Source organism: Limulus polyphemus, unplaced genomic scaffold (assembly GCF_000517525.1).
Source record: "Limulus polyphemus unplaced genomic scaffold, Limulus_polyphemus-2.1.2 Scaffold1974, whole genome shotgun sequence".
Taxonomy (NCBI): domain Eukaryota; kingdom Metazoa; phylum Arthropoda; class Merostomata; order Xiphosura; family Limulidae; genus Limulus; species Limulus polyphemus.
The window spans coordinates 207,794-223,101 of NW_013667584.1; the positions used below are offsets into that span (position 1 = coordinate 207,794).

At 31.8% G+C, this 15,308-nt stretch overlaps 1 protein-coding gene across 9 annotated transcripts in view; it reads left to right on the top strand.

Moving 5' to 3' along the window:
• LOC106465536 (NGFI-A-binding protein 1-like) overlaps positions 1–12,381 on the top strand; it is a 186,168-nt gene extending 173,787 nt beyond the window's left edge. For all 9 annotated transcript variants that reach the window (XM_022393447.1, XM_022393444.1, XM_013925759.2 and 6 more), the window contains 2 exons: positions 7,054–7,130; positions 8,083–12,381. In XM_022393447.1, the coding sequence (XP_022249155.1) occupies positions 7,054–7,130; positions 8,083–8,549 (544 nt within the window). In that variant the 3' untranslated portion in view covers positions 8,550–12,381. The remainder of the gene's footprint in view (positions 1–7,053; positions 7,131–8,082) is intronic.
• Positions 12,382–15,308: the final 2,927 nt, after the last annotated feature.

Below are 15,308 nucleotides of genomic sequence, written 5' to 3' on the forward strand. Positions count from 1 at the left end.
ATATATATACATATATATTATTCATACCTTCGGTGTATAGGACGCAAGCAGATTTTGACATCAAATTTTGGGGTAATGTAAATGAAAATTAAATCAATATTCATGAAACTGTCAACATTAAGCATATACTGTTGAATACAAAAATCAAGACTCACAGTATTCCATAGAACATCCATGAAAATTCAAAAATAAACTTAACAACTCTTTTAAACCATTGCACAAAAACCGTAAAACATTGTTGAAATAATGTCAATGATGAGCATGAATATAATAAGGCCTAGAAAAAAAAGCTTTGTATCCTATTATGTGCTGAAAAAAATAGGATAAGTAGATATGCATTTTTTTTTTACTTTCTTTACGTCCTCAAAAATAGAGTAGGTAAGCAGAGTATTGGGTTAATTTGATTTTTTTTCACTGTATACTTTGCTCTACTTGAACTTTCAACTTCCGCAAGGCATTTGGGTTTAGGCCTACATTGAAATTCGATTGATTTGGCACCGAACGTGTCTACTAATTGATCTATCCCAATATCCATTGAAACTTCGTCCAGATCAACATTTGTTAATGTCTGATTATAATCATTCGAATCTAGTTTAGAGTGGTATGACTCGAACACGTCTTTGACTGTTCCAGAAAACTGTGACACTGCCTTTTTTTTTTAGGGAAACGTGGGCATTTGTTAAAGACGACAGCGAGTATTCTAGCCGCCATGATTAAATGTTTGACATTCCCTAACTGGAAGTTCAGCTACAATTGGCAACACCACACCAAGTAACGAATCAGAGACGTGGATTCTTATGACCTTCACTTTCCACAATGTGGTAGCAGATTGGTGCAATAATTTAACGAAAAAAAATTATTAGTCGAAAGGCGTTTAACAGTTGGGTCGATCGGAGGATGAATTTTTTTTGGGGGGGGGGGTTGAAAAACTTTAGGGTAGGTCGGGTAACCGGAAACAAACCATTTTTCTCGAGGCATAATCAAATCAAATAAAAATTAATAAACAATGATAGCAAGAAAATGGATAAGAATTTAAGTATTTAATTTTGATTTTTATGTACTGAACAAAGACTAATGTTTAATGCATTAAATTACGAAAAGTTTCAACTCTACCTCTGCAATGAATATCTTTGAATTTATTTTTTGTTCGTTATCTGCTTCAGCAATAATTTTGTTAGAAATAAAATAAATAAAACCCATTGTATAACTGTTTTTATTCGCATCAATTTTTTGCATTTATATTGATCGTGTGTTATTTTATGCGTAAAACTGTCTATTTTAACAATTCCAGTTACAAGAACTACGCGAAGAATATTGAATGATTAGTATGAACACGATACATTAAACCATTCGTCTTTTATTTATGGAAAGACAAATTGTGTGCACGCGAAGACGTAAATATCTGGAGTGTTTTATGGATTTGGTTTTGTTTATAGTTTTCTTCGAACATAAAGTGATTTAACCCTTATAATTTGCATACTATTTGCGTTTAGTTACGTTTGATGCCATAAAAAAATGTATCTGTGGGATTTAAGCTTTAAAGTAAATGATCTGATTATTAAAAACTAGCAAGGAAATGTAAAAAAAAAGGAGATAAATACGTTCATAATAATCAGATTAATATCCTTGTACACGATGTAATTAAGTTATAAGCTATATTTATATCTTGATTCATGAGGACAAAGAGTATTTAATGTACAGAAGGCGTGTATTAATCTGTGTTTCAAGAATAGAGGTTAAACTTTACACTCGTTTTTTTTTCTTCCTATTTTGTGCTTTATACACAAATGTAATGATTACTTTGGTAACTGTTTATCAGCACGTGATACCCCATTGGGTGCTTCTTTGTTGTCAGTAGTAGTAGTACTAGTCATGGCTGTACGGTGACGAGCTACGTACGCACTCTGCCCCTAAAATTAGTTTTAGAACTTGGTCCCCGGCCCTTGTTTCTCTTCGGGTTACGAAGAGTAAAGCAATTTGCTTACTGGAGCCTCATTTGCATACTGTAATTCACGATGAAAGTCGAACACAAATAACCACCTCGTGAATATTCATGACGTGCTCTGATTAACAGTAAGAACGAGCAGAAGTTTGCCAATTACATGTAGTGTGCGGTTCGTGCTTCGCTGTAATTAGTGCATTACGCTTCTCATGAGAAAGCCTAAAGAACTCAGATGTAAAACAAATTGTTGTGTTTCCCCTTATTCAGCGTTATTGACGTCTTTGTCACAGAAGCAAGAGAAATACACAATCAGTTTTGAATAGATAAACATTTACAGAAACCTTTTGTGAAAACACAAAAGCAAACGTAAAACCCGATCCGGATATAACACATACCGTTCGAAACAATGTAAATTCAAGTTGTGTGACATCACTGTTATTGATTATACTACCCGTTTGATGGCAGCACTATAATACTAAGATGGATTTATTTTGATAATCGGCTCGTAACAAGCGTGAACTTTGTATGCATATATATGTGTGTGTGTGTGTATGTGTGTCTGCCCGCATGCGCAAAGTGTGCGTAGATGCATTCCAGTTTATGGTCTCCGAGATATGCTCTACAGAATAAAAAGCAGACAGATGTTTTTGTTAACAATTTTGATCGTATTCGCTTCTGAAAAAAACTTGTTAGGCGACGCATCTGCTCATCTTGAACAGAAAGTTCGGTTCGTAATAAATCAGGACAGTCAAACTGAGTTATGTTAGTTAGTAATTAATTATAGTGAAACTACCTGCACAGGAAGCCACCATGTTATTAAATGTTCACTGTGTTTGGAGCAATTAAATCTCCTATATTTGTTTTTGTTAAATCCCATTGAATAATGAAATTAATTAAAATTAATTTACAGCCTTTCTTATAAATAGTCTACCTTTCAGTGTCTGAGTCACAAAAATGTAGTGTTAAACGTATAGTTTCTTCTTCTACCCTTTTAAAGCAATGTTTGTGTATTAGCTATTGTACAATCATTTTAATACAAGTTTAAGTAGTTATGTAATATATTTTAAAATGAATTTAGATTAAGCTAACCAGTTGCAGATATTTAGGAGGGCGGGGGCTGGGGGTGCAATTGCCCTCCTTACATTTTAATTTTTCGGAAATAAATCAGGCTGTCGGAAATTATATTGATCCACGCCATTAAACATTATTACACCACCTTACATGTTTCATCGCGAATCCAAATAGCAATATGTATGTTGACCCAGCCACCCAGATTATGTTCGTATACGTAGTGCATGCATATATTAATTAGTCAGTAAGTTCTTCATGACTCAGTTATTTGGTGTCTTTGATTGAAGTTTTTTGTTGCTTTTTTTTTTTTTCAAGTTTCAACTATGCAAATCTCAGATTGTGCGAAATCATCGCTGAAATTACCAGATATCTTTCAAATAATTTCTCGAGTGAAAGTCTTGGAATATTTACAGTAACAACCTTTAACCAGCCTCAAATAGATATATATACATGATAAAATAATGTGCCACCGATTAGGGTCCATAAACGCTAACTTCACAAATATACAGTATCTTACAATTTCAGTCTGTCAGATTTTCGATGGGTCTTGCCTCCTCGCCAAATTTTTAAATGACTGCCACTGAAGCTGACGCTAACCCACTTTTTTATTCGCATGTAAAGTTTTGTTCAAATGAAACCGTGAGTATATAAAATCGTAACGTTGGTTAAAATATATATAATTATATTCAGTATTTGTTGTTGTTTTTGTGTGTGTGTGTGTGTTTTGTTTGCTTGTTGTTTGGTTTTTTTTGGGGGGGGGGTCACTGTGCCCATCTACTAAACATCCTGGGCTTTATCATTTTACTGTTAATATTACTGGAGAAATGATATTTTTACGTCGTAAAAAACTATTTATTGTACAATTGGATTCACAAGATAGGAAAACGCCAACATTTACTAGAACCAGTAGTAATGCCTTGCATGATGTTATTGAGCCAAAAATATGGGTTGCCAATCATTTCCATATGCCATTAAGATTATCTGCAGTATTTCTTATTTCGTACAATGCATTTTGCTTGTATATGCGAGAGCACTGGCGGGTCCAGGATTTTTAGAAGTTTGATGTGCGTCAAATGATAAAACAGAATGTTCAAATTAAGGTTACTAATTCCTTTAAATAATTTATTTGTACATACACACATTTTCCCCTGTTTATTTTTTATAGCTTGTGTTGAAACCAGTGTTTTGGAGAATGTTGTTTCTTCAGAGACAATTATTATCTTAAGTCCTTTTTTTTTTTTTCCTGTTGGTATTTATCTTATGTTTATTTCTTAAGATAACGTTGTCATCACCTTACATTTAGCCCTAACTTCTTCTTTCAACAGATTCTATTCTTGATTGTACAGTAAATGGTTGCTTTCTTTTCTTTGTTTAAAATGGCGGTTCCCATGGTAACAGTATTATTGGTTGCACGTGAACAAAAACTGGGTAGCCTTGGTCGATACATATAATAAATAAAAACTAACATGACGACTGAGTTTTATTGGCTACAAGAAACCAACATACATGCAGTAATAGTCTTGGCCCATGACAATCGATCCGCCTGGCCAATCCAAGGAGAGATAGAAATTACTTTGAAATGCCAGACTAAAGTACGTACCCGGAAGTACTACGGCTCAGCCTTATTTGGACTTTACTTGTAGCTTCTGGATATTATTTTTGTTGTTATATGACCTTCAGTTTAGCTTATCATAACTATAATAGGACTTATGTAATACCTGTTTATTTAGAGAGGCGAGAGTTGGTTTGATGTTTCAATTTATGTTGTAATTTATTGTATGAACTCATTTATACTAGTTTGTAATTACTGCGTTTCTGTTGATGAACAAAAAAAATGTTTCAAGTTTTAGCTTTTAAAGTTTAACAGGGGCGAATAAAAAGTTGTTATCAAAAACAGTCACACTGCACCATATATAGTAATGTAGCGTCCTCTATGGGCAGATATTTACTTTATACTTTTTACGTCAAAAAGCAATAGCGGGTCGTATTAGTCGGGGAAAAAAGTGGATAATATATGTAAAAAATTAAAAAATAGTGGACTCATTAGTTCAATCGTTAGTAAACCTGTAGATCTTTTGTTATTTTTCGCGTATTCTTTGTTTTTACAGGGCTACCTTGTAACGGTCATTTCTAATTACTTATGTATACGTAACGAATCATTTGTAATTTTAATTATGTAAAAATTTTGAAGTTACTTCACACTTGTATTTTTCCGTAATATGAATATAAACCTAATATTTAAAAATACTAATTTTCTTTGAAACTCTGTCCTGGCAATCATTAAAAAATAAAATAATTCAGAATTCGCATTATAGCTACCATAACTTTCTTGATCTGATTGCATATTAGTTGTGTGAGACTAAGATTTATAGCATGTATAATGAATTGCTAACCCTAAACGTTTGAACACTACTCATAACATCGACCATTTTGGTACTACCTTAGGTTTAAAGGGAAATATTTTTATCCAGTTTCATTAAGTAGTGTTTCGTATAAAACGAAAAAAAATATATCTTCCAAAAACTATACATATCAATGAAAACGCTAAAAGTTGTTTTCAAAAATATGACCAAACTACACATTTGCTCCCTCTAGCTCAGTGGTAAGTATGACGGGTTATATAGCTCAAAATTCTTTTTAAATAACCACGGTGAGCAGAGCACAGATAGCCCATTTTGTAGATTTGGACTTAACAATCAAACAAACTTACTTGAATAAGGAAACACATTATGCTAATATAATAATAGGTAGGCAAACAATGATGTATAAGCATAAAGCAAAGTTTATTAATAGTGGAACACGTATATGTACATGTTCCACCATCAATTAGCTTTTCCTTATGCTTATAAATCATTGTTTGCCTTCCTACTTTAATACTACATTTTATAAAATATTTTGGTGTCTTCTATTGACAGATATGTTTTTAAAGTTCGGGGTAAGGAAAAATAAGAACGTTTTAATATTCTAAAACATTCGAACGAACAAAAGGTATCAAGAAATAACTCTTATTTGTACATTTTCTGGTGATTTTTGCTCACTAGTATGTTGAGAAAAACAATTTGAAATAAACTATTAACTGATGTAGAAATTATGTCGCTACTAACCTTAATCGTGTCCATTTTTAACGGCAATAGAATATAGGAACATGACAAATTCATTTTTAAGAAAAACTGTAATTTGTTCTTAAGTTATCCAGGTTTCATAGAGAAAAAGATACTGCAAGTAAACAATAAAACAAAGTTCAAAATGTTACTACAACAGTGCAATACAAAAGTATTTATAATAATTGCAATATTGATAGGGAAAGATAAAGAAGGTAAAAAGAAATTAAAGCTTCAATTATTTGTTATTAAACTCGCGTAGTCGTAAAGTAAAGGAAAGGTCAAATAATTGTATACAAATATATTTTAAAACTAGCACGTTATTACTGAAACTTTTCTACTTGAGCGATGTAGTTGCTGCCCTCTGTTGGGCGTCCATCAAGATGAGGAAGGCTTGTCTCACATTTTCACCTGAAATATACTTAGAATGTACTTTTTTGTATCAGAAAGAGTAATTTTGCACAAGATATTAAACATTATTTATTCCATTATGAGAACAGGATACTATAGGTAATACATGAAAATGAATTAAGGAAAGTAAACTTTCCAACAAATTCCAGAAATTTCTTTTCACTTATGGGCTTTTTCACTCAGCTACAGTGATACTTGTTAGAAAGGATACTATAAGTTTAATATTGAATACAAATTGTTAATTTGTTTCTGTAATAATATGATTAATCAGTTTTCTTAAATCCATTATTTTTTAAAAATATGCCAAATACAAAACGGTTATAAAGCATGGTTATCAATGTAATATTAACTTTTTCCATGCTAATCTTTAATACTGATACAGTTGAGTTCATGTAAAGGATGTATTATTCTATTATGAAAACTGAAATTCATGTGCCCCTGAAAAGAGAAGATTACATGTAAAACTTTAATTTAGTTATTAAAGTTATTTAACTATATATATATTTAATAATATTTATTGCCAAACAGGTTCTCTTATAGTGGTAGGGGATATGGACATCTTTCAAACTGCTCTGAATCAGAAAAACTTGACACTGATGACACAGGTAAGATAGGTTTAACTATTGATATGTATGTGCAACTTATTAGGCAGAAGAATATATTATGGTTTTCATAAATTATTACTTGAAAATACTTAAATAATGGAAAACAAAAAGTAGTAAATTTGCATAGAATCATATTGTTCAGACATAGTTATATAAATAGTAAAAAGTAAATAAATACTCTCCTTTATTGTTATTCTCTTACTGATTGGTTGAAGGGAGTTTTTAGTAGCTTTATTAACAAGAAATATTCACAGATATACACAAATTGAAAAACAGTTAGGGCAATTAATTACAAAGGTTATTTGAAAAAGTTTTAAAAAAAGATTAATCCTAAGACATCTTCATATATAAAATATTTACCCTACAGTGGTTTCTGGATCTGGACATGAGCCACACTTCCATCCATAATGTTACATCACAGTCGATGTAGGGCTTCTATGATTAGTTTATTTCCATTAAGGTTTCTTAGTTTTTACAAAGTTAAAATAAGCAGTAATTTACACTAAAAATTAATTTATTTGTTTCAAAACATTCCTTTAATGCTACCAATAAATGTTAGATGTTCATTCTTTAAAAATATCATTTCAATCTGATGGTCATAACTAAAATGGCTTCCACTGATAATAATGTAAAGTCATCAATTAACATTATAGTGCACATAAATGATTTAATTGTTATTAAGATAAAGGATGATTATTATAATGTCAGTATAATATAGTCAGTAATTAGTATACTAGCAAATATTGATTCTTTCGTTGTTAATATGATAATGCCAATAATAAATCCCATAATACTTCAGGGTTATTTCACTGTTAGCATGATAAAGTCAGCATTTAACAACTCATGACAGTATGTCAGTGGATTTTGTTTTTCATTTTTAAAAGGGTAAAATCTCATGTGACTGATAGGTAATTTGTAACTCTTATCTTTTAATTTAAACTCTAACCCTCAGATTCCCAGTTCTCAGCATACAGCAACACCTCCTCCCCTCCGATGAGTCAGGAAACCAATGACTCCCCATCACTGGACTTCAACCATTCACTCCCAACTGCAGACATGTTTAGTGCCATGAAAATGGTATCTACCAGCAGGAAGACTAATGCCCAAATAACCAAGCAACTAGTTCAGGAAACACTTATGGATGAAGGGCTCCGGGTTGTCAAAGAACTTGCTAATCAAATAAAAGATGAAAATAACAGCTCTGTACCACACTCCAAAGTAGACCTTCACTCTGAGGAACATATGACTAAAGTGGAGAAGGAGTATGTCAATCATTCCTCTGCTTCTACCAGCTCATTATCAGCTGTGACAGCCTCATCAGGAATTTCCAGTACCACACCTTCATCTACTGTGCCATTAGTAGTTTCGTCAACAGCACAAAATGGCTATGGGCTGGTCAGTTTCAATGGACCAGTATAAAACAAAAATTAAGCTATAGGAGAAGTTGTAGAACCATTGTGTGTTGGAAGTAATGGTGAAACTTAATAAATCTTCTAACTTTGAACTTGGTGTGCAATAGTAGTGAGACTGTTATATGTGACATAAGAAGAACAAGCAGCCTTAAATTGGGGTTGACGTGTCTCTGAATGGGTATGCAATACCCAGAAAGAAACTATCTAGTAAATAAATTTATTCTTTGTCATCATCTCAGAATGTCTATCTTCTGTTTAGAAACCAATAATATCTTTTTATCAGTTTTCTTCTTTATAATTACTGTGCTACTGATCAGTAGTGCGTGTTGCATCTTTGCAGACTTTGAGAGTCTATATAATGTTTTCTTTTATCCATGTAATAGTGCTACCTTTGCAGAATGATCACCTATATAAAGTGTGTGCAATAAGCTGTGCACACGTACACTTCTTTAGATTAAATAAAGGTAAGACTTTTTCTTCAAGCCAAGCCAAACAATGAGGCAATAGTCAAAGGAGAAGCACAGAGATGGAATCTCATCTGTGATGTATAGTTGTGGTTGTGATTTGCTGTAGTGGTTAAAACAACTCTCCAGTGGCCAATACTGGAATTTAAACATTTTAAAAAGTGTGCATATCTCTAATTTTTGTCTTGTAAGGTCTGGTTTTAGACTTGAAACCTTGGAGACAAAAAACAAACTCATAGATTCAAGGAAAATACTAATATTTTTTCTTGATGTGGTTGTAAACTTAATATCATAATCATTAAGGTACAGGTGTCATAGTATGAAAATGATCTGTTGTGCCTCTTGCTCCTGCAGTTATTGTTTCTATCATATCTGTTTATTTTTGTTTCTTTTAAAGGAGCACATGTTATATCATTTATGTTTTATCTGTGGCCTAGTCAAGGCACAAGAATCTATTAAATCATTCATCCAGATTTTTTGCATAAGGATTTTATTTTTGAAGATAATTTCAGTGGCCCAATCTTAATTTTTTTTTTTTCATTAAAAATCAAAAAAAATTCTTGGTTATTGCTTTGTACTGTTTATTGAAATTGTTTATTTGCTTTTTGTTGTTCATATAGTATTAAATGATTAATGTAAGAAAGTGAGCATTTGGTTATATACCATATTCCATGTTGTATTGTTAACATTTTTTCTATAAGTTTGGGTAATGTTATCTTTTTTTTAGTGCTATTTTTTTGTTAACATATGTTGAACATTTTCAAAAATTATTTTGTTGTGCATGGCTATAGACACTTCAAGATGTAATCTAAAGAGACTGAGGAGTACTTTAGCACACTTAAATGACATATCTTTAAAATTGGCACTTATCGTTGTAAAATATACAATATTTGTGAATCTTGAGATCATGACAGCATCATAATTTGGGCCTTTTTAACTTAAACTTTATAAACACTCAGAAATTGAAAAATTTATTTGAAACAGAGAATATTAACACATGTTGTACACATTTTTATATAATAGGCAATCACTTAGTCATTCTGTTCAACAGAATGAAGAAAGAGAGTATGTTATAACGTTTTCATCGATGCTGAAGTGGCCCTTTGATCCTAAACTTTGCTTGTCACTTATTTCAAAAAAGGCATTATATAAACAGGGTGATAAACTGAAAGATATTTAGATTGTTGTGAAACATGGTATTTGTTGTCAAAATTTTGGTGCAAACTTGCTCTGTGTTTTTGGTGGAGAAAAAAAAAATCCCTATGATATCAGCCATTAAGAGGTTGAAAATAATATAGTGTAGGTGTGCATGGTTTAATAACCCAATACTTTGTGTGATACAGAAATAATAATAATTTTTATTTTGTCAAAAATGATAAAAAAAAAAGTCCAGGTATGTGATATAATGTGATACTTGTCACTCATAGAATTTTCCATTAAAGTAGTTTTGTGGTGAAACCTGGTTTTAATAATTAAGAAGTAAATAATGGTAAAGATGTTTTGTTTTGTTTGTTCAGAAATTAGGTAAAGTTAATATGTGTAAGAAAGAATAATTTATGAAAAACAACTTGACTTGTAAAGTCTCTTTTTGTGCAGCCACACTAGATAAGAATAACGAGAAAAGGAAGTGTATGTAATATATTGTACGCAAGTGCCAGGCCCGTTCGTTGCCTATGCCACTTAACTCAAATACAAAAACTAACGCTCCCCAATAGCACAGCGGTATGTCTGCGGACTTACAACGCTAAAAACCGGGTTTCGATACCCGCGGTTGGCAGAGCACAGATAGCTCATTGTGTAGCTTTGTGCTTAACTACAAACAAAAACTAACAACTGGGAGGTCACACCTTAATTACTAAAATTCAAGTTAAAAACAATAAAAATATTTGTATTCTCCAGTTATTCTTGATTTTTAATAAATACTTGTTTACGTCGCTGTCTTAACAGTTATACGCTTAATTACGAGATTTTAGGAAGTTAATGTTCTCAGACGAAATTTTAGGAAATTAATGTTCTCGGAAGAGATTTCAGGAAGTTAACGTTATCGGCTAACAACAATTTTACTACTGCAGCTTTACAATTCAGAGATCGTATTAAATCTAATTTTGCCCCCCAGTGGCACAGCGGTATATCTGCGGACTTACAACGCTAGAAACCGGGTTTCGATACCCGTGGTGGGCAGAGCACAGATAGCCCTTGTGTAGCTTTGTGCATAATTAAAAACAAACACACAATAAATCTAATTTGACGAACCGACAGAGATGCCCGACACAACTTTTGGTATAACTTTAAAATCGTTAGTTCAAATCATACGAAAATTGTTTTAGTCTCCATGCTTTTATCTATAGTCTACATTATTTATAATAATAGCCAACAATAACTGAAGAACTACGTGTTGAATAAGCTTATAGGTACCACCATATTTGAAAATAGCTTTAATGATCTTAAGTCTGTGATTGTTCATCAGGAATTTAAAATAACGGCATTTTAACCATTTCATTAGATTTCATCTGAAAAACAACAATTCTTTGTCCTCACAATAGTAAACAAAGGGCAGTTAAGAAAGTCTACTCGTCAAAATTTTCTGATCAGTTTAAATTTGATAAACAAGAATCATAGGTCGTAAACCATATTGATTTCGAAGTATTCCTTAGTTTTACGCATTATGTGCAATTTTCAAAATTTTATAATTTTTATTTTATTTTATAATTATAGGTTAGATGGTGCTTTTGTAGACATAGTGTGTTATACGCAAGTTTTGTGATAAATGTTATGACCTAAGTTACGTGATAAATGTCCAATATATAGATTTATAGGATGGAGTTTGAAATTTTCTTGTAAATAAGTTTCATCTAGTGTGGCTGTACAAAACTGAATCCCATTATTAGTCACAAAATGTGGCATCCCATGTGGCAATCTCATTGTAGGAATTTCTGTGTTTATCATTGTTTGTATGTGCAGAGTGTAGGCCTAGCCTTTTATTAGTTGGCCAAGTGACCAAAGATCTTGTAAGTTGTATAATTTGTTGTCTAGTAGAATAGCTACTACGTATTTTCTAAATGCCAGCACACCAATTAATTAAGCTCTCCGTTTGTCGGCACGATGAACAGTGTGTATAGAAGATATGTTCACAGTGGCTGTATTACTACTCGATTATATATATAAAAAAGCTATAGAGTCCGTTTTTGTATGAAAAAATACCTGCATTGAGTCTTACTGTCTAATTATCTAGAAGAGTAAATTGGAACAGAAATTAAGTACTTAAGTCATTACAAAACGTCTTTATAAGAAACAAAATGGCATGTGTAATGAATATATCTTGTCAGTCGTTTTTTTTTTTTATTAGCAAAATATTAAAGTGTGTTGAGATAAATGTATAGGCCTATCGTAGTTTTTATTCTGACATTTCATTGAAGGTTCCACAGTGAACTAGCCAATAGGGTCTCCTGTTCTTGGTTGGTATTGAGGGTTTAGTTCACATATACTTGTACTAAACTTCCGATCACATTATAATATCAAACTAATATCGACGAAGGTCCATTGGTCACTATTAACTCAAACCCATCTTGCGGAAAGTTCAAGAAAAACTTGTCTGCCTCGGCTGATCTTGAAGTGAAACGCATCTGGAATATCATCAAATAGGTTCAACTCAATTTGTTAATTTCACACGCATCCAGGTTATGTGGGCCCACTGGACGATATATAGCTTAACAGTTTTCATTCCTTCTTGTTGTTTTTTTGTTATCTTATACCCAATTTCGAACATGCGAATAGAAGTAGTTAAGCTCTTTATCGTCCTACAGGCCATGCTGAACCTAATTATGGAGAATGTTGTGTGGAATCGTTCGTGAACAGACTTATTGGAAATAGTCGTAATCTCATTTGACAATTATGAAGCAGAACTGTAGAATTAATATTTTTGTTTTAAATATATATATATGTTGAACAACTCACTTTATCTTAATTATTCGACTATAGGCCGTTTTATCCTACAGAGGCTGCAGTTTGTGAAAACTGATTAACTTGTTAGCCAGCGATCACTGTCAGTTGGTAAATACTTTTTATGGTGTTATTGAGTATATATATATATATTCGTATTTCGAGTGTTTTGGTTAAACTTACTATAGTGTTTTTATGTGTCAAAATGTATTCCTCAACAAATAACAAACATAAGTATCCAGTCGTACTAGTATAGCATTAATTGTTGTTTTCTTGAAAATTTCACGTTATAAAATATATAGAACATTTTAAAAAGCATTATTCTGTATAGATGATTTCAAAAATAATATCATAAGAGCTTGATATAGAACAGCGGTTCTTAATCTGTGGTCCAGAACCACGAATCATGGTGGTTCGTGGAAATATTGCATAATGATGGAAAGGAACAAGTAGCATAATATAATTTCTGTAGTGCATATTGGTGTATAGAAGACATTAATACTACAAATAAATGACCTTATAACACCAAAATGTTGTTTATATTTAATTAGACACTCAATGTTTCCCTTTACAGCTTCTTCAGGAGCATTCACTAAAACAAACCAAAACTGACGGTTTGTGTTTTAGTAAACGCACCCGAAGAAGCTGTAAAACAAAACGTTGACTGTCTAATTAAATATAAACAACATTTTGGTGTTATAAGGTCATTTATTTGTAGTATTAATAAGCAGCATAATGTATAGATAGATCCCACTGTAATCCGCCAAGATAAAAAAAATCAGGTGGTCAGCGAACAAAAAAGCTTGAGAACCACTGAATTATAGAGAAAACTCAAACATTTAATATTCAAACGACAGTCCTCTTTTCTGAAGTTGTTTTTATCACTTATTACTTTTAAAAACTCCTTTAACTTCTCTATTTAAAGGTTGGATGATTTTGTTGAAGTTTTCAAACGTACAAAGTATTTAGAGCGATTTTTAAATCACGTGATCCATCATTAGGGGTGGTTTATAATCACTGTTCGTATATTATTTATAAGTGCTTTATTCAGCAAACAATGAACAGCTACTGTTGTTTTGTTTCTTCTAACAAAGTGAAAAAACAACGTGTTAAAACAAAGAGTCGAATTTTTTATTAGTTGGCGTCTCTGAAACAATTCGAAAATCTGATATATAACCGCCAAGGATTATATGTTTCTTACTAAAATAAATTGTGATAGTAACTATCGTATCAGGAAATCATGGATGGGTTCACCGGAACCGTAAATTACTGATTTTCCTAACTTTAATGCACTTCAGTATTTGCTGAGCTAAATAAAAAAATTGTGCCCGTTTTTTTTAACAAACTCAACTGCTTGATTTTCTTTCTATAAACTGACCTTAATCATGTTTTCATTATTATTTTAACATGTTTTAAACAATATTGTCTTTACTCTCTTAATAAAATCCTAACGATATGACTTTATTTTTTTAACTGTTTTTAACATTATTTCATTTCGTTTTATTGCAGTTATTTCCAACACTATATACTAAAGGATAAGCTTATTAAGCTGTATTATTCTGTACTTATTCTTTTTTTAACAATTGATACGATACTTTCAGCAGCCATCTTAGCAAAAATTATATGTTTTCAATAAACTAATTTTTTACTCTTCCAGCAGACATCTTAAAATTTATTTCTTTTTGTTTGTATAAATAATAATTTATTCAACTGTTTTCTCGAAAGAAGCTTTCAATCTACTGTTTTAAGCAGTATTAATCTTCATCATTTGTGAAGATAGCCTAACAGGACCTTTCTTTGTTCCTTTAAAAGTTATTAAGCGATATTTTCTGTACTCTTTCAGCCAGTATCCTTAACAGTATTTTTTAGTAATTTTGTATATAAAATTTTACTTTTCAAACTTGTTTGCTTACACTTACCAAACAATGTTACTTGTTTTTTGTTTGGTAATTCACATTTCTTTCTCTTGTATCTTAGCACTTATTCGTACAATGTTTTTTAAAGTTACGGTTTAAACTTTAAAGGCCAAAAGTTGAAGAAGCACTAGAAGCTAATGGACCTAAATTTGTGATAGAAATTTCGTTAACTGCAAATATTTTTCATGTTCCCTTTAATTTGTCCGGTGCGGATTCAAAATCAGATGTGTGTAGAGATAACATTTCAGATCTATATTTCAGTCAATATCAGACTTGTTACCTGAGTTGGTAGTCTCTCATCGTTCATCCCATCTGACGCGATCTGGTATTGAACGAAAGACCTTTTGGGCAGTGACTTGTGGGAGATAGAAAGATAGATCTGAAATGCTACTTTTTATATACCTTTGATTTTGAATCCGCTATAAACAAATGAAGAGGAACGTGAAA